This window comes from Lissotriton vulgaris, chromosome 6 (assembly GCF_964263255.1).
Source record: "Lissotriton vulgaris chromosome 6, aLisVul1.2, whole genome shotgun sequence".
NCBI lineage: Eukaryota > Metazoa > Chordata > Amphibia > Caudata > Salamandridae > Lissotriton > Lissotriton vulgaris.
The window spans coordinates 181,506,010-181,533,418 of NC_141694.1; the positions used below are offsets into that span (position 1 = coordinate 181,506,010).

Below are 27,409 nucleotides of genomic sequence, written 5' to 3' on the forward strand. Positions count from 1 at the left end.
TCACTCAAAAGTTGGATGAGGAGGGTGAGAGCCAAGAATGCAGGAGTTGAAGGCAGATGCAAGAAGGCATGAACTGAATGGACTGCTGCAAGGAGGCAGGAGCTAAAGGACAGAGCCAAGAAGACAAGGGATGGAGTGGTTTTGAATTTATATAGTATTGTTATATTTATAGAGGGCCTACTACCCCTAGGTGGAGCACAGAAGCACTTGCCTACATGAGTAGCAAGCTACAATATGTGTAGGCTGTGTGGTTGGAAGTGTGTTGTATTTGTTTTGATGCTATGTTGGTAGTGTTTGCATTCCATATTGTGTATGAGGACCACTGACAGGGCTGCATGCAGCTTATTGTGCAATAAGATGCAGCGCTTTGCAATGGCTTAAGAGGTGAGAGATATGCACACTATTTTGTTTTCCATCTCTCTGCAGGTCCCTTCGTGGTATTTATTTTGTTCATAATCCCACCTTGGGGGTTACTGCACTGAGTCGGCAGTCATCCATTCTGGAAATACTGTGTCTACTGTTTAAAAGTTAATAGTCCTGAGTAGGCATAGATTAAAAAGTGCGCAGTGAGTGGTTTAACGTTGTGAGAGTAGGGTAAGAGGAGCGACAGTGCGGTGAGTGAGGTGACCATATGTAAGTGCAGATTTGGACAAAAGAATGCATGGTTAGTGATGAGCTTATTTAAGTGAGATTGAAGATTGAGCAGTGAGGGGGACTGGTGAGTGAAGTGTGACATGAGTGTAGGGTGAGTAGTGTGCTCGTGTGACCCTTAGCCCCTTGCTAACCCTCTGACCTCACATGTGTGACTGCAGGGCGAACAGCGCAAGTGCATTGCGAGAGCAGTGGGATGACTGAGTGCAGGGTGAGCGGGTGAATGGTGTGAGTGCATGGTGGTTGGTGTGAGTGCATTTGATTGCTGTGTGTGCAGGGTGAGCGGTAAAGTGAAGGGCGAACAAGAGGAGTGAGTTGTCTGAATGCAGGGTGCATTACCGGACCCTTGAAGTAACTCAGCATGTTATTTATGGCGGCGTAGTGTTTCAGGTATAAGTTAAACTATTGTTATTCTGGCATTTAACACCTATGCCCCCGGCTTCCCTGGGTTAAGTAACACGAGTACTCGGGTGCTCCCATGGGTTTTGACATGAGAACCTTTTAGGTCTGAAAGGGTTTGTTCCTAGTCCACCGCTAAGTGTCCTTAAACTCTAATTTCTCAACTGTGACTTTCTCATAGCATTGTATGGGGCTCGCGCCTGTGTTCAGACACGGCACTTGTCCCCCATGGGTCTCCTGTGTCACTACCTTGGGTGGTTCCATTGGATCCAAGCAATTCTACATGCTCTAGGCACTGTCTAGTTCCAATACCACTCATTTAGTATATGGTCCCCACCCTCTCAGGGGCCTGTCTTATATTGTGCTAATTTATTGTGTTTTATTGATTGCAACGTATGTGCTTTGACCTCTAATCTCATAAAGAGATTAGTGGGGAGTGTTTCAGAAATAAATACATATATTTTATATATATATACACCTTGTGTGGATCTTGTTTCATTTGGTTACTCAAGAGACTATAGACTGGTAAGACAAGCTGCTTTATATTCCTTCAAGACTTAGCCTGGAAGCTGCTCTCCATAGCTACCACTAGGATAGCTTTCAACAAAGGTTGTCTTTAATCTACCATCAATAAGAGTTGTTTGGACTTGTACAAGGTGCGTGCCCACTAGAACTAGTGGGCAGCATATACCAGGCCAATTTCTCACATGAAGGAAGAGACAGTGGGGGCCCTTTAAGAGGTTGTCATGGTGCCCTAAGGGATGTGAATCCATGGTTAACCTTGTATGTGAAGGAAGAGACAGTGGGGGCCTATTGAGAGGGTGGCATGGTGTCTCGAGTGGTGTGAGCCCCTTGCTAACCCTCTGACCTCACATGTGAAGGAAGAGACAGTGGGGGCCCCTTGAGAGGTTGTCATGATGCCCCAAGGGGTGAGAGTCCCTGGCTAACATTGTATGTGAAGGAAGGGCAGTGGATGGGGAGGCTTGGGTGTGTATCATGGTGCCCCAAGGGATGTTTGTCCTTGGCTGACCCTCTGACCTCACATGTGAAAGAAGAGACAGTGGGACCCCTTGAAACGGTGTCATGGTGCCCCAAGGGATGTGTCTCCCTGGCTGACCTTGTATGTGAAGGAAGAGACAGTGGGAGCACCTTGAGAAGGTGTCGCGATGCCCCAAGGCGGGGTGTAAGCCCTTGGCTGACCTTGTATGTAAAGGAAGAGACAGTGGGGGCCCCTTGAGAGGTTGTCATGGTGTTTCGAGGGGGGTGAGTCCCTGGGTGGGGTGGGTGGGTTCACATTCATTACTTGGCCTTTCTGCTGAGACTGCCAGGTGAAGTACCAGTTGTGATTCTGTGGGCGACAGAATACCGTGACCCCCATCATGGCCATGAAGCCAAAGTAGTAGGTAGCCCTTGGCCCTGTCAAGCATCAAGACCATAGCTGTGAAACATTTGACTACCACCACAAAGTGCTGTGTAAACACCAGAGGCAGGTGCAGCCTTTATTATCCAATGCAAAGCACCATCAACTCTCACAGCCTAACCCCCCCCCCCACCACCTGGAAGCACTGGCACCCCAGGAGACACAGCACCTCCTCTGTGGCAGTGTGGGTCTTACAGATGTCCACCCCCTCTTCCCTTCTCAACCCTGTGCGAGCACAGGCAAACCCTTCTGATCTTTGTGAGGCGCGGTCTGTAATGATTGACTCTGCCCACAACCCCCCTGATCTTTGACTCTGCTTACAACACCCCTGATCTTTTTTTTCAGAACAAAATAACACCCCTGATCTTTGACTCCACCCCAACCCTCCTGATCTTGGTGAGGCGCAGTCTGAAATGAATGACTCTGCCCCAACCCCCCTGATCTTTCACTCAACCCCAACCCTTCTGATCTTGGTGAGGCGCGGTCGGAAATGACTGACTCTGCCACCAACCTCCCTGATCTTTGCCTCAGCCCCAGCCCTTCTGATCTTTGACTCAGCCCCAACCCTTCTGATCTTGGTGAGGCGCGGTCTGAAATGACTGACTCTGCCCCCAACACCCCTGATCTTTGACTCGCCCCAACCCTTCAGATCTTGGTGAGGCACGGTCTGAAATGACTGACTCTTCCCCCAACCTCCCTGATCTTTGACTCAGCCCCAACCCTTCTGATCTTTGACTCAGCCCCAACCCTTCTGATCTTGGTGAGGCGCGGTCTGAAATGACTGACTCTGCCCCCAATCCCCCTGATCTTTGACTCTGTATAGTTTGCGCGATACTCAAGGTGCCCCCACACTGGAAAAACCTCCTGCAAGAGGTGAGAGGCCTCCCCGTTTCAGAGCTAATAAATGAATTTAAATTATGGCCGCCGGTGACTGCTTTCGACAGATCTGCGTAGGAGCGGCTGTGTGGCTGGGTCTTCTTCATAGGTTGCGTCACTCGCACTTTTAATTGTGCGCTCTCATTGTGCATGGCAGGTGTCACACAAATTTGAATCAGGGCATTAGTCAACAGCCCTGCCCCACCCTCACCCTGAAGAGCATGCACACGCGTCGCGGAAGCAACTGCCCGCCGCCTGCTTGCAATCACCCACGCACCATTTATTATAAGGAGCCTCAGACTGAGGCCCCGGCTGGGGCAGTGCACTATTTATTAAGAGCATCAGGTGCCCCGCCAAGGCCGGGGCTCCGTGGGCTCTGCGCACTGCCATGCACCATCACCATTATTCATGATTAAGTAAGTGAGGGGGCCCCTGGAGCGTGAGGGCCCCCCGCAACGCGGGGCTGTTGGGGCCTGTGTTACGACCCACTATTGGCACCAGCCGAACTGTCCTAAAGGAGACTCTTGCCTAAAGCAATTGTGCATGGGTTTCAGGACAAAAAATATCTGGGAGGCTTTTTTTCCCTCTTTGTATGTGTGTTGCAGAATGCAGCACAAATGCATAGAAGAACAAGCATTGGCATAGCCAATAGGTCTCTCCTATGGGACCTTATAAGTGTTTAGTTATCCAGCACAATATCCTTGGTGCAACAACATCAAGTGTTGCATGGCTAAACACTTATAAAGTCCCAAAGGCGAGACCTATTGGCTATGTCAATGCTTGTTGCGCTTGGTACTACATTACTGCGCTGTTTTACAACACAATTTCCTCTCGGTGGGCCCGGAAATTAATTGCCACTGCAAAACTCACAAATGAAGGAGCCTTAAATGTAATTAATTCTTGATCAGCAGTATTTAGTAGTAGGCAAAAAAGCAAGGCTCAAGCCTGGTTCGAACCACCTGCCTTGCTCTGGCTAGGCCCTTGTCCCAAGGCGACCGGTGAGCCAAAAAAATATAAAAAAAAGAGCAGAGCCAAAATGGAGTGCTGCCAAGCATTTACTGAATGTAATTTAGGTCCTGAAATAAAGCTGAAGCTTTGTCCATTGGAAGTAAAAGTGAGAGAGTCTGAGACATTCATCCATTTGCTGCATTTGAGAATGTTTATCCAGGAGGCCTGGGCTCAAATCCCAGCTTCTCCTCTTAAGCAAACTGTCTCATTCTAGGTAAACCACTTTACTTCTCTGTGCCTCTGTTTGACCTTCAGACATGAAAGCACTTTGAAGTAATTCAGTTCTGGATATACGATATATCAAAACCTCACTTTGCATTGGTTAAACAACAATATTGCCCATATGTACAGTACGAGAAACTGACATTTCTTGGTTCAGTCATGGGAGTAAGGTTAGGGCTTAGAAAGGAGTCATTTGTAAGAACTATTAATATTAAGAAAGGCCAATGCAGTGACGTAATGTATAAAGGAAAAAGAAACATGCAATAGAAAACACATTTCTAATATAACAAATGTAAAGGAGATTTTTACATGATCATCTTAAACCTTAAAATGCCTTGGCTCGTGCTTTTCCTACTGGTGCCAGGCCAGGATCAGACTCTGCCACCCTAAACTTTTGTAGGCCTGCCCAACTCTGCCAGGAAGGAAAGCATCGAAGGGGTGGCTACTAATTGATGTTAAGGTTCCTGGGTTGGACCTGAAAGTGCCCGTGGGGCAGCATAAGGGCAAGAGCGTAAACCTGTGTGTCTCTGGTGAGGGTGAGGCTGTAGGGTAAAGGGGTGTGAGACTGCGGGGTAGGGGTGGGGTGAGATTCCAAATCCCTGCACGAGCAGGCCAAAGCAGAGCACACTGCCGTAGCATGTCCAGGCATTCCTCCCGGGCCGGGGGCAGCATCTCCAGTGAGTGCCAAGCCGTGAGGCAGCCGGCCGAACCTGTCAGGTGGACTGCTCGAATTCCGACCTTTGCGCCCGTGCCAGGGCAAGGTGCCTGCAGGCCAAGGGCGAACAGACTGCCAATTCTCTCATTACTGGCCATTCCTATATATTCCCATAGTGTGGCGAATGCAAATTCCGAGGCCTCGTGGTGCCTCGGCCAGGCACACATTTGAACTGTCCTATAGGACACATCTGGGGATTTCCAGATAGGCGGATAGCTCAGACACGTTTGCAAGCGAGGGGCAGTAGTTTTTCACTACATCCCATTCTACCTCGGACCTGGGCAGTATGGTTCACGCACGGCAAGAAAGCACAACCTGTTTACAGTCTCCAACTCCAACACTTACTCTGCCTTTTGTCCTTTCGAAGTTGATAAAAGGCGCACCAGTGAGTGTACTCGATTACGAAAACCAGCTACTTGAGAAGAAAGTAGCTGGGTTTTCGCACTCCGTTGGTGTTGTGTTCCTACATGAGCCGTCATTCAACCTTCTTGTCAAAATGCCATTTTTCAACACACATCACTTTCTCTTTCACAAGCACCAAACCACACCCTTAAATTCCCCAACCCCAGTGGGTCTGTAGTGAGTGTGGTGACATACTTATTCATTCTTCACTCAATTCCTAGCTGAGGAAACAGGGCATGTGTGTCAAGAGCCTCTACCTGAACGCCAACGACGGGTGCACATTAGAGTGCACGATGGCATGATGAAAGGCGCATGCGCAACAGGGATGAAAGCAGGAGCTCCCACCTCCAGCTGCAAGTGCAGCATAAGTCTGCTCACATCTCCTCCATGTCCACAACCCCCTTCCCCCTCTCAATCCTTCCCCAGCTTGCCCCCCGCCTCTCCCTCTCAAACACCCCGGGGTGGGGGCACCTGCCTTCCAGATGCAAAGCTGCTTTCCGGCAGAGAAGTCTTGATTCCTGACTCATCGTTTTCTGGGAACTTTTAATAGAACCCAAGCTTGGACAATGATGATTTCACGGTAATTCCCAACAGTGACATCATACAAAGTCTCAAAATAAATGCGACATGAATAAAATACCACAATCTAAATTAAATATATGTGCAAAGAAAATTAAACAAAATGGATTAACAGGCAGAGGACTAGACGAACAAGCGGGCGCGCCTCACGCGGCAGCAGTTGGAGGGGAGGAAGGAGGAGGCCTGAACGATTTACTTGCGGGAGCGAGCAGCAAGATGCGATAATTGATAGCATATGGTGCCAGCTGCTCGCTCCCGCAAGGGAATCGCCAAACGTGCATGCGTTGCCATTGAAGGCAATGCAACACATGCACATTTTTAGCCTCAAAACCGACTTGATGTCTAAAGGTCTCTTTCCTATGCAACGCATCCGTGCTGCGTAGGCGAGACCTAAAAAGCAAGAAGCATAGATATTTCTCATAGCGAAAGCCTCAGACAGGTGCATCATTCAGCGCAAACCAATGTTAACATCATTTTGCAAACATTAGTTTGCATCAAAATCCATGGGTGGACACACAGTAATGCCCATGCACCCACCACAGAATGCCTACGTGGAGCAAAGTAATGCAAGGCAGCTCAGTATATTTCCTTGCCTTTGTAAATGTACTAAAAATTATTTTGTTTTTGGTCTGCATCAAAAAAGTGATACAAACCCGATGAAAAACCTTTGTAAATACAGGCCTAAATATATTTAACCTCCTGATCCAAAAAATGAACAAGTTAAAATCTGTTAAAAACCGACAGACATAGCAGACCCAGAATGCAGCATGTACAGAAAGAGGAAAACACCCCTTGTGATTGTTTTTGTGCAGGAAGGTGTCCCTTCTGGCACACAAATAATCATCCCCACAACGCAAGCACCCTTGCACCATGGAACAAGGGTGCCTGTATTGTCGCATGGCAGCCAATTGTGCGCCATCATAGGGGAGAGTTGAGGGATGCATTCTTTTGTTGTAAATATGATGCATCTCTTTACTTTCAAAGTAATGCAGGGTGGCGCAGTCCAATGGCTTGTGGGACCGTGCTGCATTACCTTCATGTAAACTTGGCCCGCAGAGTAAATAGCACTCAGTACCTGTCTCTGATTTTTTTTGCACAACTCTAGTAAGTAGAGTAATATTTCAAGTTTCTTTTAGAGGTGTTGTAGTAGTTGTGAAAAGACACAAGAAGCACATGATACGTTTTTTCATAATTTCCATCCTGAGGGAGAACATTTCTGGGAGAGGGCTTGTTAGGATAATGTTCTCCACTGCGCAAGGCAGACATACAGGTCTCGTGCAACGTTTATTGTCCAGCACTCTTTGTGTTTATAGACTCCAACAGCTTTGAAATATGCATGTCATACTAAACTCACATTTCCTTTAGTGATTTCCTGTGAGATCAACTTATTCAAACTGTCGGACTCTTGCTGAACATACTGTGCTTCACTGGCGTGTCCAAACATCCTGCTTTTCACCACCACTATCAAAGAAGGTCACTTTCTATACACCGTTTATCACCTACAACTAGTAATCGGACACGTTACACAGATATTGCTACTGTAAGTCTGATAAAGTGTGCATGCTTTACCTCTTTCTGCTTGACAAAAAATGCATCAATCAAACTTCGCTGGTCATTGGCATCTAATTGCTGGAGATATTTGACAAACGTGCCGGTTACGAATGCATCGATTTCCTCTGTGTTCCTGAGGACCTTCCTGTGTGCTCCGGGTAGGAATCCGATGAAAGGATAGGCATTATACAGCTGTGGGAAACACAAGAATCAGATGCACTGAGCAAATATGGCGAGTAAGGCCAAAAGCAACAGGCTTTGATAAAACTAATAACTCTTGTCTGATATCGGGCACTCAAAGACCGGCAACACAACACTCTGGTCACACGTATCTCACACGCTCTGTGCCTCCCTTAAAGGCACAAAAAACGCACACACAGGAAATAGTCAGGAAGGTTGAGACATACAGCAATACACGCACGCACAGTCAACCTTACCGAATGCCCATTTATTGTGTGGTTAAAGTAAACAGTATGCGAGAATGTATCCTTCACATTTGCAACGCAGACACAGCTGAATGATAAAAAAAGGAGAAGAGGGTTGATATGCTTGGTTTCCACCAAGTAATTTAGTGGGGAGCGCTGATCTGCGCTCCACTCCCAGCCGCACTGCGATGATTGGATACTTGATCCTTGAATTATTTCACATGTTACTTGATAACGAAATGAATCCTCTTTTTTATATATATAGTCCAGTTTCATTCACGAATTCTCCTCTGTTTATCCACCATTCATTTCAAATCCACAAATGACGATAAGTGCATTTTGTTCCGCTTCACATAATCACCTGTGCCCATCCGAGCTTCGTCGAGAAAATGATCACTCAATGCGCAAAATAATTCAGAGCAGCCATTCTTTATTAAAACCCAATGCATTTCGGGCACATCTGCAGCACATGGCAGCTCTTATTGCAAAATGCACGGCCCGGTTTCGCACGCAACGTGTCAAGTTGTTAAAAAAATGGACTAGATGGACGCATTGGAGTGCATTCCACCCCTTTTGATGGTTTCAACTAAGGCCAACTTTTCTAAAAATCAAAAAAAGTCAACAGCATGTAGGGAAAACACATTCCTCAAATGTGTTCAGAGTATCTCCTTTACCACAATTGAAATAGCATGCAATTGCTCTCCTGATCTTAGTTGCCAAGGTGAAAACCATTCTAATGGTTTAATCCAGTTGCTAATAAAGTATCTTTGTGGCTTGCACATCACACGTTTGAACCCCACCAGGATTAAATAAACCCCCCCCCCCCCCTAAATTGGGTAATGCTAACTAATCTTGTGTACAGTGCACGGAAGTCACATTACTTTGCACCAAAGCAGTTGTTGCGGTAGTGAGATTTACTTTGTAAGTAGTTTTATTCTGCATGACATAACAGTTATGGAAAAGCAGATATTTTAAACTCACTTGAGCCTGCAGGACCCACGAATCCCAGTTACTTAATCACAGAATCAAACTTTTGGGTCTGAGTGAGTTACACTCTTCTATTGGCAGGGAGTTGACATGGCCTTTACATGCAAGTGAAACTAGTCAAGATAGATTCTACCTTCCTGGTCATTTTAAAATAAGCAGTTATAAAAATGCATGACAAATGGAGCACGTGATAAGTGAGAATGTGTTTCTATATTACATTCAGACACACTTAGGGCCTTATTACGAGTACGGGGGTCCATAAGAACGTCATACTCGTGGTGGTAGTCCGACCACCGCCACACTGCAGGTCAGTCTGTGGTATTAAGAGTGTGGTGGTTGGACTGCCACAAGACCGCTGTGTTCGCCGGGGATCCAGCATCCCAGGGCGGTCGTGCGGTGGTCAGGGGCAGGGATATGCTGCCAAGTCGCAGCAGCACCACCATGCATATTCTGAGTTTCCTTTTCACTGCTCTTTTCATGGTGGTGAGCCTGCCATGAAAAGGGATGCAGAGAGGCAACTAAGGGGGCCCTGTTGGCCCCCTGCCGTCTCTGGGCTAGAGGTGCTTGAGGGGGGTACATGATGTGGACCCCTGGAATTGCGCCCCCTGTCCTGCACGGAGTGGCATGCATGAACGACATGGTGCTGTCACAGCAGCGTTCTGCATGTTAGGCTCTGCTTTGAGCCTAACAGACCTTCGCCATGAGACCGCCACAGCTCTGCCCAGCCGACCTGGATTCAACTCTGAATCCAATGGCAAAAGTAATACATTAAGCATGGGCGATTCCTTACAATGCTGACCTTATATGCTGGCACTGTCAAGATCTCTTTTGTCACTAAACAACTGCACTAGAGAAATGGCTGAGTGCCTAAGAGCATGAGCGGAACTCTACAGATTATAATCAATTAATGTCTGAGGAATAAAATGAACAGCACAACAAATTATGGTGGGAGGTTGAGCTCAAAGACCCTTCCTGTATAGATTGCATGAGCTCTGTGAGGCTGCTGGCCCTAAGAATGGACTCTGTTCTTCTGGCTTAAACCTTACATTTATTTAGCTGAACTGCACATATATTTGTGCACCCAGTTCCATTTCTGGGGTTAACTGTATTATATTTTATGTTACTAAGGGGCTGATTATGACTTTGGTTGTGCAGGAGAGGGGCTGCATACCATCCAGGTACGAATTTTGTGCGTGCACTGTATCGCATTTGGGGATGCAGTCAGCGCAACAAAATTAGTTGTATTTCTTTATATGTTTACTTACCTGTAATCCTCTATAATCCATAGATTACTCCCCCCCTCCCCCTCCCCACGTCACTGCCCGGCAGATACTCCCACCATTGACTGCTACTGATCTACCTGACTGCGCAGCTTTCTGGTTTGCTAAAGACATCTTGGAGACATTTAGAAAGCTGTCCTAGGAATTCATTCCTCTGTTGCTTACCTATGTCTTTGTGGGTTGCAACATACATTTTCTAGCTTTAATTTTGCTGACTTTATTTGCTTTAAGCTGCCCTGGTTGATCAGTCACTCCTGTTGTCCAAACCTTGCCTACTGTATTCTTTCACAAACTCTCTTTCTGCAAACAGGCCTTTCAATCTTTTTCCTTTTTTTGTCACATTTGCTGTGCATTCAAAGACAGAGATCAAATGTTAGGCTGTGTCTAGAGGAGGTGCAACGAGAGAGAGCGGAGCGGAGGGTGTAGCAGATCAGAGTAGCGGAGCTGCCGAAGGTCGAAAAGCCGAAAAGCCGTAGCCGCAGCCGCAGCCGAGGTGAAGAAAAAGCGGCGGGCAGCGGTAAGCGGCAAGCATTGGTTTCGGCGCTTGCGACCTTCTCCGCATTCCTTGCAATTCTGGCAGCCGTCCTTACTGAACCAGCACCAGCACCAGCGTGGTAGGCGTGCAAGCCGGGCTCTTGGTGCTTTGGTGTTAGGAGCCCGGAATACGGAGAAGCACAGTGGAGAGGTCGGCGTCCGAGCTCCGTTGGTGCAAGCAAAACGAGAGTCGCGGGGGTGCCTCCAGGTGAGTGCAGCAGAGGAAGCAAGGTGAGCCACTCTGTCGCACTGCCTCCCCATCTCTCCATTCCGCCACATTACACACTCAGCTGCAACCCTCTTTGTGCCTCTTTGACACTCTTCGATAGCACCGCCTGCCACACAGAATCACAGTAGCAACTCTCCCTGACAGCGCTACGCACCCCCCCCTTGATTGCAGGGAATGAAGGTGGAGGGGGAGTAGTGATTAATGGGCTGCGAGCAGCGAGGAGAGCTGTAACAAGGGACAGTAACAACAGCTTTTCCCTCGCTTCAATCAGCCCACCAAACAGTTAAAAAAAAAAAAAACATTTGCATAAACTTTTCTACTACTGCTAAGTCGGAGCCCCTGCAGCCAAAGATCATTGGTGACTACTGTGGTACCTTTTGAAGGAGTTCTCCTTCCAGTTACCACCGGACAAGCCCCCGGAATCATACCCTTCAGAGCCTGAAAAGTCCACAAACCCAGCATAAAACCCGGAAATGCGGTCAGGGAGAACAAGAGGAGGGGAAAAAAAGGATAAACCCCCACAAGCTATCTCAAAAATGGAGGATAAGGACGAGGACGAGGACAAGGGCAAGGAGGGAGCCTGTACGCATGTCAGTCCTGGTAAGCCCTTCTCAGTCCTGGGCCAGCCAAACACAGAGGTTATATTAATTACAGAAGCACGGCATGAGTGTGCAGCTACAACAGAAGCATCAGCCGTCGAGGCAAGCACTATGGAAACAGCAGAAACAACGGAAAAAAATCCAGTAGATCCTACCCTACAAGCCAAGCACGCTGGAAGCAAGAAAACAACTCGTTCAGCTTTAAACAGGCATAACTCTTGCCCGAACAGCAGCAAACGGGCATTGATTACAGACTTTCTAAAGGTAGCAATAAAAACTACGGAGGAAAATCGGAATCGACACGTGCCCAATCACTCCAAAGTTACCAACACAAACATTCCAACTAACGCTGATAAAGACCTCCAAAAAGAAGACAACCCGATCGATCTAGGTGACAGAAGTGTCACCATCAACGAGGTTAAAAGGAAGGAAACAAAAGAACCCCTGCATATGGGATTGGATTCCACGGGTGACAAGTACAAAGACACCAAACACCCCCAATTACAAACACCTAAAGCCCCCCTCTTTTCAGAAATCTGCCAAAGTAATCCCTTTCAGGTAACTGAGGCCCTCATTCATTTTCACTCGCCAACTTGGGATATGCCCTCCCCGTCCCAGCAACAACAACCTTCATCTAGCTACAGCGGACACAGTAGCCCAAACGGGCATACCAAAAGGAAGCCATCACATCAGTCGAATATAATCACCCCGAGCCCCTTGATGTCTGGAGCCCTCTCTCCTGCCTGTCGGCGGAACTCCAAATCAAATACCTATAATCAAGATAAATTTGATTCATTGTCCCGCTCACCGGAAATAGATAAGTACAACTGCCAGGACCTCAGTCTGGGCAAAGTAGACGACAAGATCTCAAGCCAATCAAGTCACCAAGGATTCTCCACCTATTTGCCGCTTTCCCAAAACAAGGTATCACCCACTATTTTCTCAGGCCGGCTGAGCGAGCCACCCACAGGGCACACCCATCATTTGGAAAACTGTGGTCGCCAATCACCAGTAGAACAAAATTGCCCTTCCACATCCTCAGTCTGGCCTCACCTGTTAAACACAATGGACATCATCAGCAAGGCAATGACTCTTCACGCAGACAAATTGGATACCCAAGTCGACCTCCTGAACATCCTTGCTATTCATGTTCAGGGGTGGAACAAAAGTTGCATAGCTTCAACGAGATGATCTTGAGGGTGCAGTGAGACCGGGAAACAGCTTACCAAATGTGTCAATGTCACTGCACCCAAATCATCGATAAACTAGCCTCAGTGCCAACTTTATTGACAGAATTACTGGTTACAACAAGAGGAGCTTTGACTAAGTCCCCAACACCAATAGTGATTGAAAAAGAAGCACCAAAGGAAAAGGTCTTGGACGGTCTTAACTCCCCCGTGGGGCTTAAAACCACCAAAACGAGTTCAATCCTCGGATCAACTGAACTAAGTAAGTCAACTACACCTTCACCTAATCTACCTGGCACTCTTGACAATTGCAGTGCTTTGGACTTATCATTTCAAGCTCAATGTAAGCAGTCTCCATCAAGACAACCAAAAATATCCAAGCCACTAACTAAACGAGAGAGAAAACGACTGAGAAAGTCCAGAAAGTCCAAACACACAAGCCAGGCATCAAATCAATTCCGGCTAAGATCTGTTCAAAACGGAATTCCTGAAGATGACAAAATACCACAAAATAGCTTTGAATCAGCCAGGCCCAAAGAGCAATTGACTTCACCTCCTATACCGCTTGTCATTCAAAGCACTTCAAATCTCAACTCAAGGGTGCCACCTCCGCCAGAAAAAATATACAGTTTATTCATTCCTACAGCAAGTAAGGTGAAAAACAATCAAATAACTCAGGCCACCCAATCAACAGTAAAGTGCACCTCAACGACCACAAGGGAAACAAGACTGGGGAAGGCCACTTTGACCCAGGAAATTGGCCCAATTGTAGGCAGTAATTTAGAAATAAATAGTGGTGGTGAAATCCATACACAAAGAAACACTCTGGAACCCCGAGATTTATTTCCGATTTTCCCAGAGCCTAAGGTGGCGAAGAACGATATCAGAAAGAGCTCTGTAAAAGAGTGGCAGTGCGAAACGCCAAACAATAATAAATTAATTTTTAACCCCCAACATGTCTCAAGGGGAGTGCATGACTACCTCAACAGAACTGCACTGCTCAAATTATTTAAAGCTCTCCCCTCCTTGAGCCACATCAATTCTAATGATATCGATAGCATTGAGTTCGAACAAAACTAAAGTCCCACGGGTCATGAATTAACAATTGCCACATTCACCAACAATACTCCTATCGAACAGATCTGGCAGCAAAAGGACACGTTTGCCAAATGGGGCATCGAGCTAAAAAAGATAGTCCCTTCCTGCTATCCCAGTCCATTACAACAACCACCTCACCCAATGTGTTTCTTAAAAGGCGCAATAGGCCCAGACCTACGCTGCCTTACAAAGGAGAAAGAGTCCTTGGTCAGGAAAATAACCATCACTTTTGACCATCCTGAAGCAGGCAAGCCCCCGGGTTCCCGGCACCTGAGTATGACAGTTTCCCCCACCGGAAAAGCATGAATAACCCCAACAGCTTCACACACATATCAAGGTTGCAACATATGTTCCTGGAACGTGCACGGCCTGCACACAAAATTAGAAAATCCTGACTTCATGGACTTCATAACACAGTATAATATTCTTTTGTTTCAAGAATCATGACAGAAAAGCCCCTCTCCAATAATCGGCTACAAAGAATTTCAGAATCCGGCTAAAAGAACAACTAAATACGGAAGAGCAAAAGGGGGCCTCTCCACCTTTATTTCAACAGAAATCCCATGGCACGCTTCTATAATAGATCTAGACTGCTCTTGGATGTTATGTGTCAAACTAAAGGCCTCGTTGCTCCACATTCTCCTCATACTCAACATCTACATCCATCCGGCATCTAAGCAAAAGAGCTTAAGAATCGAACAACTTATCACATCTCTAATAACACTAAAACTAGCCTACCCAGATGCTAACATCATACTGTCGGGTGACTTCAACATGAATTTACAGCACAACTGCAATAAGGACATGATAGGGGCTACACTAGCCTCCAATCGACAGGTTTCCCTTGGTAAGAGATACGCAATTCGCCTGAATGATCTCTCAATGCAAGCGCTCAATGGTCAAAGCCCAACAGATCGTCCCCCAGCACATACAAGGGTCACCCAAAAATCATGCTCAACCATCGACTACACGTTTACGGATTACGACCTTTTCCCGTACATTGAGAACTTTCAAATAAAAAATAGGGCAGAAAGCGATCATCTACCACAATCGTTCACTTTACTAGGTAGTTTCGTACTTCCAGAGAAACCAAAGGCGATGTCTTCCTTAACCCAATGTTATAACTTAAAATGCCTCTGCTGGAAAAAGGAAAACATTGAGGCTATCACATGTATATATTCCAGCCTTTTGGAAAGATTTAATCTAGAAACACTGAGCATAAAGGCCTGGGAGTCTTTCATCCATGTCATAAATAACAATTATTTCAAGCACGTCCATGGCCATAAAGCAGGAAATTTAAAGGGGGCAGCCTGGTACACCAAACGCTTGAGGAAACAAAAACGAGAACTAAATAAGTACATCAGACAATTACGATCGCGGGGACCAGAACACCACCAGGGAATCCTGATCATAATTGCAAAAGCAAGAAAGGAGCATAACAGGGACATAAGATTGGCCAAAAAAGAGTACAATGAACACATCTGGGCAAAACTACTCTATGCATGTAAATTAAGGGACTCCAAGCGTTTCTGGGATCAAATTAATCAGTTAACTAATGGCAGGAATCGACATCATAGCTCGGATGTAATGGAAACAACTTGGAGAGCCCACATTGAACATCTATACAATGAAACTCTATCTCCAATTGCCCTGAATAATGGAACAATAACAGCAAACAGGGCCGGCGGCGGAGGACAAGCCAATAACACACTGACCCATGAACCGTCTCAAGACTCAGAGTCTTTTTCTGTTAAACAAGTACTAAAAATAATACAAAAACTTAAAACCTGAGGGAGCTCCAGGCCCTAATGGTCTACCAAATGCCCTGTTTCGGCATGACCCTCCATTCTTTTCTCGCCTCCTTACTCCCCTTTTTAACAAAGCCATAACATGCGGTTTGATTCCTGAGTCTTGGAGAGGAAGTATCCTTAACCCAATCCACAAGTCTGGTTCCCGCTCGGATCCCTCAAATTACAGATTAATCGCATTGATAGATGTGGAGGCGAAATTATACGCATCCAATCTCTTGGTTGAGCTGGAGGCTTGGGTCAGCAGATCAAACTTAATACCTTACACACAAACTGGATTCCGGGCAGGGATGGGCACCCTCACCAATATTTCAGCGGTTACCCTCATAGCCAATCAGTTATTTGCAAAATCTAGGCCCCTGTACACCTGCTTTATCGACCTAAAAGCGGCTTTCGATAAAGTTTCAAGAGCCAACTTATGGGCAAAAATGCAAGACTGGGGGGTTCCGCCACGACTCCTGAAGGCCATCATCAATCTATACTCACATACGTGGGTACAAATAAAGAAAGGAGATGGGTCCAGTTTAACCGGCAAAATTCCAACATCCAATGGGCTAAAACAGGGTTGCGTACTGGCACCCTGTTTATTTAACATCTACACCTCCGATCTCGATAAGCACCTCAGGTTAATCCAAGCAGCCCCTCCAAAATTGGGAAAAAAAACGATCCCTTGTGTCCAATATGCCGATGACATCGTCCTGCTAGCACAAACTCCCATAGGCCTACAGAAACTGATCACAGAACTAGGAGACTATGCCACCTCGAACCAACTTACGATTAACCATAAAAAAACAAAAGTTATGTGTTTCTTGAAATCTATTAAAACACCGAAAAGTCTAACTTTTTCTTGGAATTTGGGTGAGCATCAATTGACAAGGGTTACGTGCTACAAATACCTGGGCTTTCAGTTAGATTGTAAGCTTAACTTCAAATCACACTTGGACCAAGGTCGCTTGAAAGCCAAACAACTGTTGTTCGCTTTTAAAACTCTAAGGAAAAAACTTATAGGATGCTCCACTGCCCGCCTGCTTAAAGTGATTGCTGCAAAATGTTTACCTTCCATTTCATACGGCTCAGAAATTCTGAACACCAAAGATGCCACAGTCCTAAATACAGCACAATCTACACTATTTAAGAGATTGTTCTCAATTCCGCTACACACCTCACAGGCACAAATTCGCCTAGAATATGGTCTAAAAAATCAGATTATGGCCAGACAAGGCGCCCTAGTAAAATACTACTGGAGGATGAGGGAGGCAGAAGATAACACCCTAGCCCACTATTGTAGGGTCGAGATTGAAAACCAAAAGAGCCTAGCTAACTCAACCACAGCAGCCCTGAAGGAATCCCTGTCGGGATTACAGCTAGAGGATGCTTGGCTCACCCTCACACCGTACTCCGGATTTAAAATCGTTGTCAATAACGCTATCAAACGGACCTCTTTATTAACTGATAAAACGTCCTTTGCAAAAAAACATCATGCCTGGGCTGTGTTAAGGATTATCAGAGGCTGAAGCCGCAACAATATCTTTTGGAACAATTCTCCCACCAGAAAAAACATTATCTGACTTTGATACGCATGGGGTCTTTCCCCTCAAAGGATTTGACCCCAAAGTGGGAACAAACATGGCCAACCAAGGAGTGTCGTCTCTGTGGTCAAGGGGAAGAGTCGCTACTACACTTTCTATGCACATGCTCTTTTTTATTGGAAGCCCGAAAATCCATTCTCCGGGAGGCTCTAAGGAAGGAACAAATAAGAACATGTAGAGCAGCGGTCATTAAATGTCTCGGAGGATCGTCAATTCCTCTGTTCTGTAGAGCCATAATACTATGGAAAATCACAGCAAAAGAACTGGTAAAATGCGACCCTGCCAAGCAGCCAATTAATTAGCAGATGTTTCCCAAATGCATTGTTATATTCGTCATTATTTTTAAAATAATAAGTATCTCCTTATTCAGACATCAACCTCAAGCCTTTTTAGGTTTTTTAAAAAAAATGTATATTCTAAAGCACGGTGTTTTATGATGGTTGTCCATCCTTTTATGATTTTTTTTAATGAATCAAATAAAAGTATATTTGACTGACTACAGGCATCATGGGGTTCAGTTTTCTATCTTTGACTTGAAAGTGAGAAGTTCTATGTGACAATCATGCTGGCTAGTGGGGGTCTGCTTAAGGAGGGCTGCACAGATGTTATTTCTTTTTTCTAGCACATATCAACATTTAAATGGACATAAATGAACTGTGCTGACAATCACATTAATACATTGGTTGATGAAATGTCCACACACTTTCACTTGTGCATTGTATACATGTATCAGTAAAGCTGTAGGTGAGTGCAAATGTAATGGTCATTTCAATTGAAGATGTGTCACCCACAATGGAAGTACACTGCCACACCATATATACTTCACGTGACCGTACTGTACTCTGCTCTGCTCACTGCGCTCTTCTCTGCACCTCTCCAGTTTACGCTTCTCTACTCTACATCACTCTGCTCTCCCCTATTCCAATGCACCTTAGCCCACACTGCTCAACTATGCATCAGTGCACTCTTTGCCACTCCACTTTACACCACTCAAAGGCACTCCACTCTATGTCACCCTACTCTGCAACTTTGCACTCTATGCCCATGCACTCTAGACTACTTTAGTCAAGACCAATGCACTTAATACTAATTTACTCTTTACCAAATCACTCTACACCACTATACACTACACCACTTCACTCTTCCCCACTCTATTCTTCTCTTCATCACTGCACTCTACTCCGCTCTATTCTACTCTATACTACTGTACTGTAGGCTACTGCTTTCTATGCCACTCTACTCAGCCCCACTATAATTTGCACCATTCACTGCACTCCAAGCCAATGCATTCGACTTCAATCTATTGTACACCACTGCACTCTACAACATAATTATCTGCTGCACTGTCTCAAACTACCATATTTCCCTCGCGCTATTAAATGGTATTGGGGTGAACTTGTATTTATGTGCACTGTTGAAGCAAGAGCTAAAATTGGCCAACTCAAGGAACATTACGAGGTACAATGGCTTTGTACCAAGGAGAGCAAGAGTATGACAGTGAGCCAATTTTATCTTTTGTTAAACTTCTTTGTGAAAACATGGAAAGAATGTTCCCTGAAGGTGAATTAAATAATGGCCAAGCTTTGATTTCCATGCAGTAGCACCACAATCACAGCTTGTTTTTGGACTATGTACAACAACTCAGTGAAAAGTATAAGAAGGTCTTGGTTCTGGGTGAATGTGACACAACTGATAATGTCGTTCAGCAATACAAAGATTATAAATATGTGGTGGCAGAACATGTAAAAGGTGGAATATTTAGGACCTTTCAAGACATAGTGGATTTCACTATGTTGTATGCTGGACAGTATACATTTGTATATCAGCTTGCTGATGTCTGTGGTGCAACATCTCAAGTTCAAAGTGCAGATTGCGAATGAGAACTCAGTTTCATGAACACAATCAAGTCCAAATTAAAAAACAGACTAGAGGAGAGTCACCTAGATATGATGGTGGGGACACATTTCTACTTCTCAAATGGGAAAGTTGACTTAGAATGAGTTTATAAGCACTGGAAGGGTGGCAAGGACTGGCAAGAGAAGCAAACATATTACACTTGGCACCTAGCTTTTCTAAACTCTACTGCAATTCATCCTACAGTCCATGTGTGGCTTGGGTATGAACAATTCTCACCCTGCCCCTTGACAGTGCCATCATGGCATTTATCAGCAGTACATGCATCAAATTGTAAATAGTATATTATTGTCCAACTTGCTCTGTTTGATGTGCACAGCCCTCTGCAGCAACCCAAATGAGAGTATTCAGTAAAGTTTCGTAAAGGGTCACCTTCCTGGTTTCAGTTTTTTCTAACTGGTGTGTAGATGTTACTTAACAGGTCATGTTCTTGGGGTGTGCCACTACGTACCACAATGTCCTTAATGCCCTATTACTTAGCTCAATGTTTGAAAGTTTTTATTTTTTTGCTTTAGTCTTAAAACAAACGCATGGAAAGGCAAATGCCGATGATAGTTACTCACTGCACTCGCATGATTGCTTAGTTTCTTGGCATACGCACCCTTGGCTGCAGCGCACAGAGACCTTACATTGCCAGAGACAGTGGTACAGGGATCTTTGGTTACCACCTAATGATATAAAGGTTTTCATGTTGTCTGGTGAGGTGAGGTGCACTCTCAAGGGCTATCTGAGAAGGATCAGACGGCCTTAAAGTTGAAGAGTTCAGCAGAGTCCAACTCTACACAAGCTGTTACATCATAAGGTGCCATGCATGGGTGAGCTGGCAGATGCCGAGAGCGGCACAGTGAGTGTTTGCCCTTTGACTTGGTTGCTCTGCTATGGATAATCAAACTGTGAAGTCTGTGACTAAGATAAGGAATGAGAGAAAGGCGAAAATGATGATACATAGGCAGTATACTGAGAAAGATAACGAGTTTGTTTCCCTTATGCAGGCCCTTTAACCGACTTAAGCTTGAGAATTTACTGAGGAGAATGACTGAACTAAAACCACAGCTTAGACCCGCCCAGTTTGCATCACTGAATCTTTGGAAATCGATGGTGAGCGAAAAACACAGAAAGAAGTTTGACCATAGGACCTGAAGGACGTTTTGTTCTTAGATGAATATTTAGGATGATGAGAGGCAGAGGAAGTTCGTCGATCTTTTTAAAAATTTGTTATTATCTGTGTCACCATTTAAAAATTGTATTTCATAGCGCACTCACCCAGCAAGCACCTCAGCAGCGGGCTAGAGACACGCTTTAACAGCGACCCCTTCGCTGCAACGAACGAAGCGAGAGAAGCACTTCTCGCCGCCATTCACGACGAGGAAGTGAGGCCACGCCTACATTAGGCCACGCCCCCCTCACAGTATAAATACGCTGCCGACAGCGTGAAGCACTCAGAACCCTTGGAAATCTCCTGAGGCGGAAGCCGGGAGACCGCCGATCTTTTTAGAAATTTGTTATTATCTGTGTCACCATTTAAAAATTGTATTTCATAGCGCACTCACCCAGCAAGCACCTCAGCAGCGGGCTAGAGACACGCTCTAACAGCGACCCCTTCGCTGCAACGAACGAAGCGAGAGAAGCACTTCTCGCCGCCATTCACGACGAGGAAGTGAGGCCACGCCTACATTAGGCCACGCCCACACGCCCCTTTTTCCTCCTTTAAAGATGTGCAATCACCGGACGCGCAGCGGACGGGCGCAGCGGGCGCGCCGTCAGCGCGCCGTACGCGCGCCAAAGGCAAGCCCGTCTGGGCCCGTCCGGGCCCAGACAGCCCCAGGCCCCGTTACTCTGCCTGGTGGCCCTCAGGAGCGAGTGATGTATACGGCAGATACATTACGCGCACTACGACCTAATAACATTCTTACCTGCTACCACACGTTTCCCGCAGGCGATGCTTTCTCGACCTGCCCACGATGCAACCCGACTCCCTCCCTGAAATCTACCACACTCGCTCTGAAGATGGGACTTCTTAACTGCTGCTCCCTCCCCAAACATGCTACCGAAGTAAATCTTTTGGTCCAAAATCAGGATCTTGACCTACTGTTCCTAACGGAAACATGGCTATCCGACAACACCGACCCGGATGTCGTCGCGGCCCTCCCCACAGGGTATCATTGCCAAGCCCTAAATAGACCTAAAGGGAGAGGAGGCGGGATAGCTATAATTCACAGGGAACAATTCATTTGTAGGACAACTAACGCCTGTATCGAGGACTGCGAGAGTGGCCAATTTTCCATCCAAATCTCCCCAGCTCTCACCCTGGCAGGGCTACTGATTTATCGCCCCCCAGGTGCCCCTGGCAACTTTATCAATTCAATATTTGAATTTGTATCACAACTAGCTTCCTCCACCTCCAACTTCCTTATGCTAGGTGATTTGAACTTTCACTTCTTGGACCCCACGGACCGAGGAGCCTCGGACATTAAACACGACCTAACATCTTTAAAGATCCATCTAGTGAACAACGAGCCTACCCATGAGAAGGGCCACCTATTGGACCCTATTCTCACCAATATAGCAACAGTTACCACCAAATCACCCGTGACCCTCCCATGGACGGACCATTACCTGGTCCCTTTTTCCTGGGAAATCAACACACCTATCCTCCCAACCCCTAAAACTAAGGTCACCGACCGTCAATGGCGCAAATTGTCACCTGAGAAATGGGCTGCCTCCCTTGCAGATTCCATTCCCGAACTTTCCTCTGACTCCAATACGGCTGACAAGCAATTTAGTGATTGGATTACTTCGTCTCTAGATACGATACTCCCGAAAACCACCACCTTCAAACAGCCCAAAAGATTATCCCCCGCTTTATGGTATACTCCAGAGCTTAAAGCTCTGCGCCAAGAGTGTAAGAAAACCGAACGCTCTTGGAGACGCGACAAATCAGGAACCAACAAAAACAGCTACTCTATTTCTCTTCTAACCTATAAAAACGCTATTCGCAAAACCAAAAGCGTGTTTTATCAGGAGAGAATAGAGAAAGCGGGATGCTCCAGTAAGGAATCATATGTCATCCTGAAAGAGCTTTTAAAACCTTCAGAACAAGGACTGGGTCTTCCCTCCGACCCCAAAGCCGACCAGGAGAAATGCCAACAATTGGCTAATTTCTTCCACGACAAAATCCGTCTAATTTTGGACTCTATCCCGCCCTCGAGCCCGGGGGAAGAAACCGCTTTCTCATACACGACATCCGCCTCGTGTCTGTCCACATGGGGCCAGGTCACGATAGACGAAGTGAGAAATACGTTCAATTCCATGAAGAGCGGCTCCCCTAGCGACCCTGCGCCTCTGCGGATCCTTAGGGAGGTAGCCCCCACTATCATCCCCTCCCTTACTCATCTGATCAATACCTCAATTCCAACAAGGAGTTGTACCTTTGAGCTGGAAGAAGGCTGTTGTAAAAGCCCTACTGAAGAAGCCTTCTCTCGACCCTGAGAATCTGGCGAACTACAGGCCCATTTCCTTACTCCCAGGAGTCAGCAAGATCGCGGAAAAATTAGTTAATAGGAAACTCTCGCAGTTCCTAGAGGCCAATAACAAACTAAAAAATTCCCAGACGGGCTTCCGACCAGGGCAGGGCACCGACATCGCCCTCCTGGCAGCGGTAGAGGAGGCCAGAGTGCTATTGGATGGGGGAGGATCAGTGGCGGTGATCCTCCTCGACCTTAGCGCGGCGTTCGACACCGTTGACCACCAACTCCTTATTGAAAGACTCTCAGGAGTTGGAGTGGAAGGCACAGCCTTATCTTGGCTTGCATCTTTCCTGGCCCAACGGTCCTATCAGATTTGGGAGAAGAACGCCCGCTCATCCGAAATGCCCCTCCAATGTGGTGTGCCTCAGGGCGCTTCCCTGAGCCCCACATTATTTAATATCTATATGTCCACATTGGAGGAGGTTATCACCCCATTCGGAGTGAGCGTCGTCAGCTATGCTGACGACACACAACTAGTGGTGTCTCTGTCCCATCCCAAACAACAGAAAGCTGATCTCTTCAACTGCCTTACGCAGGTCCATCGCTGGATGAATAGATCAGCCCTAAAGCTAAATGGGACAAAAACCGAGGTCCTTATACTTGGCCCGAAAGGAACCGCACTCCCCCTGGACAGCTGGCCACCCTGTCTAGGTCCTCCCCCTGATCCAAAAACAGAGGTGAAAAGTCTGGATGTATGGATCGATTCTGATCTCTCATTCACCTCGCAAGCAAAGAAGGTAGCAGGGACCTGCTTTGGCCTTCTAAAATCCTTGAGGAAAGTCCTGCCCCTTCTTCCCCCTAAATCCCAGAAATTACTAATCCAAGGTCTCGTAATATCGAGACTAGACTACAGTAATGTGATTTATCTCGGCGCTCCCGAAGCGACCCTGAATAAACTTCAAAGAATTCAGAACACCGCTGCCCGGATCATCACAAACACCCCGGCCAGATCATCTGCTAAACCCGCTCTCAAACTCCTTCATTGGCTCCCCATAAGGGAGCGAGTCAAATTCAAAGCCTTGTGCCTCGTCCACAAAATGTTGCATAACCAAGGCCCCCCAGTTCTCAGCAACTTTATCACCCCTTACATTACCACCAGATCCCTCCGTTCTAACGCAGAAAACCTCATTAATACCCCAAGATTCAGGAAAGCCCGATCAGGAGGACGACGCTTTTCGGTACAAGCTGCTCGTCTTTGGAATTCACTCCCCCGCGACCTACGTCTTGAACCTCAATATCTGCGCTTCAGGAAGTTGCTAAAGACGCATCTCTTTCCCTAGCTCTCATACTCCCCCGTGTTTGATTCCTTACCCCTCCCCTCCTCTGCTCTCAGCTCCCGTTCCTCAGGTCTGCTGAACTAGGGTTTCACTAGCGCTGGGATACTTCCGGGTGACTACGCGCTTTATAAAAATAAATAATAATAATAATAATAATGTGATAGAGGCTTTAGTCATGTACCCTGTGATAGATTGTGAAACCCTGGGAAAAAAGAATCCTTCTCCTTCAAAGAACCCCAAGGAAGAATCAGATTCAGAAAGGACACTTTCAAAGATGAGCTCTTGAGGTCAAGAATGCCTCCATATAATGCAGCATTTAGCAGCAGGACCCCAACATTCCTCTGAGAATGAGACTACTGCCTCGAATCCTCTGGAAGTAAGTGTGCCCCCGAGTTATGCAGAAGCAGGAAGCATTCAGTCTTCACCAACCCAACACTTCTTTCCAGTACCCCTAAAGTCTTAACCCCCTCATGTCCCCTTCCATCCCCATAGCACAAAGTACTTTAAAGTTTCAGCCTGCCCCAAGCAATCAGGTAGTTGTAGAATTCAGCAATTTCAAAGGTTTAAAGGACCAAGCAGGAGGTGTCCAAGAGTCCCCCATACCAGCTAAACCCCTGGAGCCTCAGCCCATAGTGACACTGCCCCTCAAAGAATCATCTCTGTCCAGCTGAAAACAGAGATCGAAGAGATCATTAATGGAAGTGTGGGGTAAGACTTCCGCGGACTCTACTTTGAGAGTGAAATGATTTACTAGAGCAAGGAAGTTGGAAGGGTGACACAAGGGACGTATGCCACAATGGAATCATTTGTGGATGAATATGGTTAGGATTTGATGCAGATGAAGAAGTTGAGTACAAGGATGAACCCTAGCGACATGGAATTATGAGAGCTGAAGACTAGAGGCTAGAGGACTCATGTGAAAGAACTGGTCAAATGCATCAGGGAATGGACTGAGTTGCAGAAGTTCAGGGAACAGTGGTCAAAGAATGAGTGGTACAAAGTAAGATTGAAACAAGTAACTGTAGGTGAGGAAAAGGTGGAGGACTCAGAGGGAGCCAAAATTAGGAACCCTTAAAAAGAAAGTACAGAGAGTAGGTTTTGTGCATGTTCCTTGTCCTCGAGCTCAAAGTTCCACACTAAAAACACCCAGATCGTAGGTACACTCAGATAGACAGGATTGCGACCACCTCCATGGTATTGCAGGAAGACCTTGATGTATTTATTGAAGTGGCAACCCCGAAATATCCATAGGCAGAATGCAAAAGTGCTGTATACTGGCTGATGCAAGAGCTCCCAAGGATAGAACACACAAACTCCCTAACTCCAATAGTAAAAACAAAATATGAGGCAGCCATAAACCACCTAAGCACAAAGGTCTCCCAGAAATAGAAAAACTGGCCTAAGATATTTAGGACTCGAAAGGATCTCAAGGAATCAGTCCATGCCTATTGCAAGAGTTTTATGCAGTTGTATAGAGAACAAAGTGGGATGAATGATCCCCATGGATGGAGTCTGGGAGTGTTTATTGCAGCCTTTGTAAACAGGCTACCACCAGAAATCAGTTCTTAGCTTATTCAGAGTTTGCTATGTTGGCAGTGAAAACCATAAGACAAGATCCTGCACTAAGCAATGCACTTATACATACTGAAGACAGAAATAATTTTGGTGAGTTTTTACCCCACTCAAAGGTTTAATTTACCTCTGCATGAAGCTTAAGGTAGTGCACATTGAGCACAATTCGTTTGGCTAATGTCTGTTGCACTCACATTAACCTTACCACTTACAATTCTAAAATGATTGCAGCACATCATCCATCCCATTTTTGTGACACGTTTATCATTATCAACACTATCCTCACTATTTTTTATTAGGATTGGCATACTTCGGCTTCACCATTTTCTATGGCCTGCTTCTCGTGGCATTTATGTTTTCACACCCTCACTGGTTGCTTTCTTGTTAGAATAATGGAGCACTTGATTCTAGTACACCAGTGCACTTGCACACATTTGCGTCTACCATTTGTGGTACACTGCTTGCGGTCTCAAATCTTCTCACCTTTTAGTTTATCCATCAAGTCACTGTTGGTATCTTGCGTTTTATACATTGTTTGTTGCAGGTTCCCTTTCAAAATCATTTTGTTATTGTTGTTACCAAAGATTTTATGCTGATCAGTCATGAACGTGATGGGTGTGCATTGTCTGTGCTGGCACAGACCCATGTAGATTTAAAAAGACCTGTTGCCTACCTGTCAACAACTCTTCATCCCATAGCTGCACCTTTTCCTATTTGTCTCAAAGTAGTTGCAGCGGACAGTCTTAGTATCAAGCAAATTGAGGGAACTGTGGTGGGTCAACTGTTAACTGTCATGGTACCCCACACCATTTAAATCCTCCTGACTCGTACACATATGAAGTATCTCACAAATACCTGCCTAAACAGCTACAAGAGAATGATCTTAGCTGCAGAAAATGTATCCTTATGATTTTGCAATGTTCTAAGTCTTGCCATCCTGTTGCCAACCCCTAATGAAGATGATGAATGCAAGTATGGACAGAATTGTGAAGATGTTATCAAGCTATGCACAAAAGCAAGATGTGACATACTGGAAGTACTCCCTGCTAAGTCAGACCCGATCTTGTTTGTTGATGACTCATGCTTAAGAGACTGATCTGCTATCTTAAGAGCAGCCTATTCCTTCTGCACATTCAGTGGGGTTTGGAAAGCAGCCTACTTGTGCCAAATAACCTCAGCCCAAGTAACTGAATTGATTGCCCTTATCAGAGTATGTTGTGCAGCTAACGGATTGGTAGTCACCATTTAAGCTGACAGGCAGTGTTACTATGTCACCGAAGGCAACAGATACACAGATGAGATGGCATGTTATTGTGCAATTGAGACTAGCATATTTAACTTTGACAAAGCATGCAACAAGAGAGGAACTGTTTCAAATATGCTTATAAATGCTGTACATACCTTCAATGAGTTGAATGAATTGTGAATCATGAGGCTCCTGCAATAGAGAAAGAAAAGTGGCCAAAGGCGGGAGGCACAAAAGATGGGTATCAAGTGATGATAAACTAGTCCAACTGACTTCATGTTGCCTGCCATGGTGAGACACATGCATGGGTCAAA

General features: G+C 45.9%; 1 protein-coding gene across 2 annotated transcripts in view; it reads right to left on the reverse strand.

Moving 5' to 3' along the window:
- Window positions 1–27,409, reverse strand: part of LOC147706986 (cytochrome P450 2K1-like) — a 636,943-nt gene that overhangs the window by 258,130 nt on the left and 351,404 nt on the right. For both annotated transcript variants that reach the window (XM_086926218.1, XM_086926219.1), the window contains one exon: window positions 7,842–8,015. In XM_086926218.1, coding sequence (XP_086782344.1) covers window positions 7,842–8,015 — 174 coding nt within the window. The remainder of the gene's footprint in view (window positions 1–7,841; window positions 8,016–27,409) is intronic.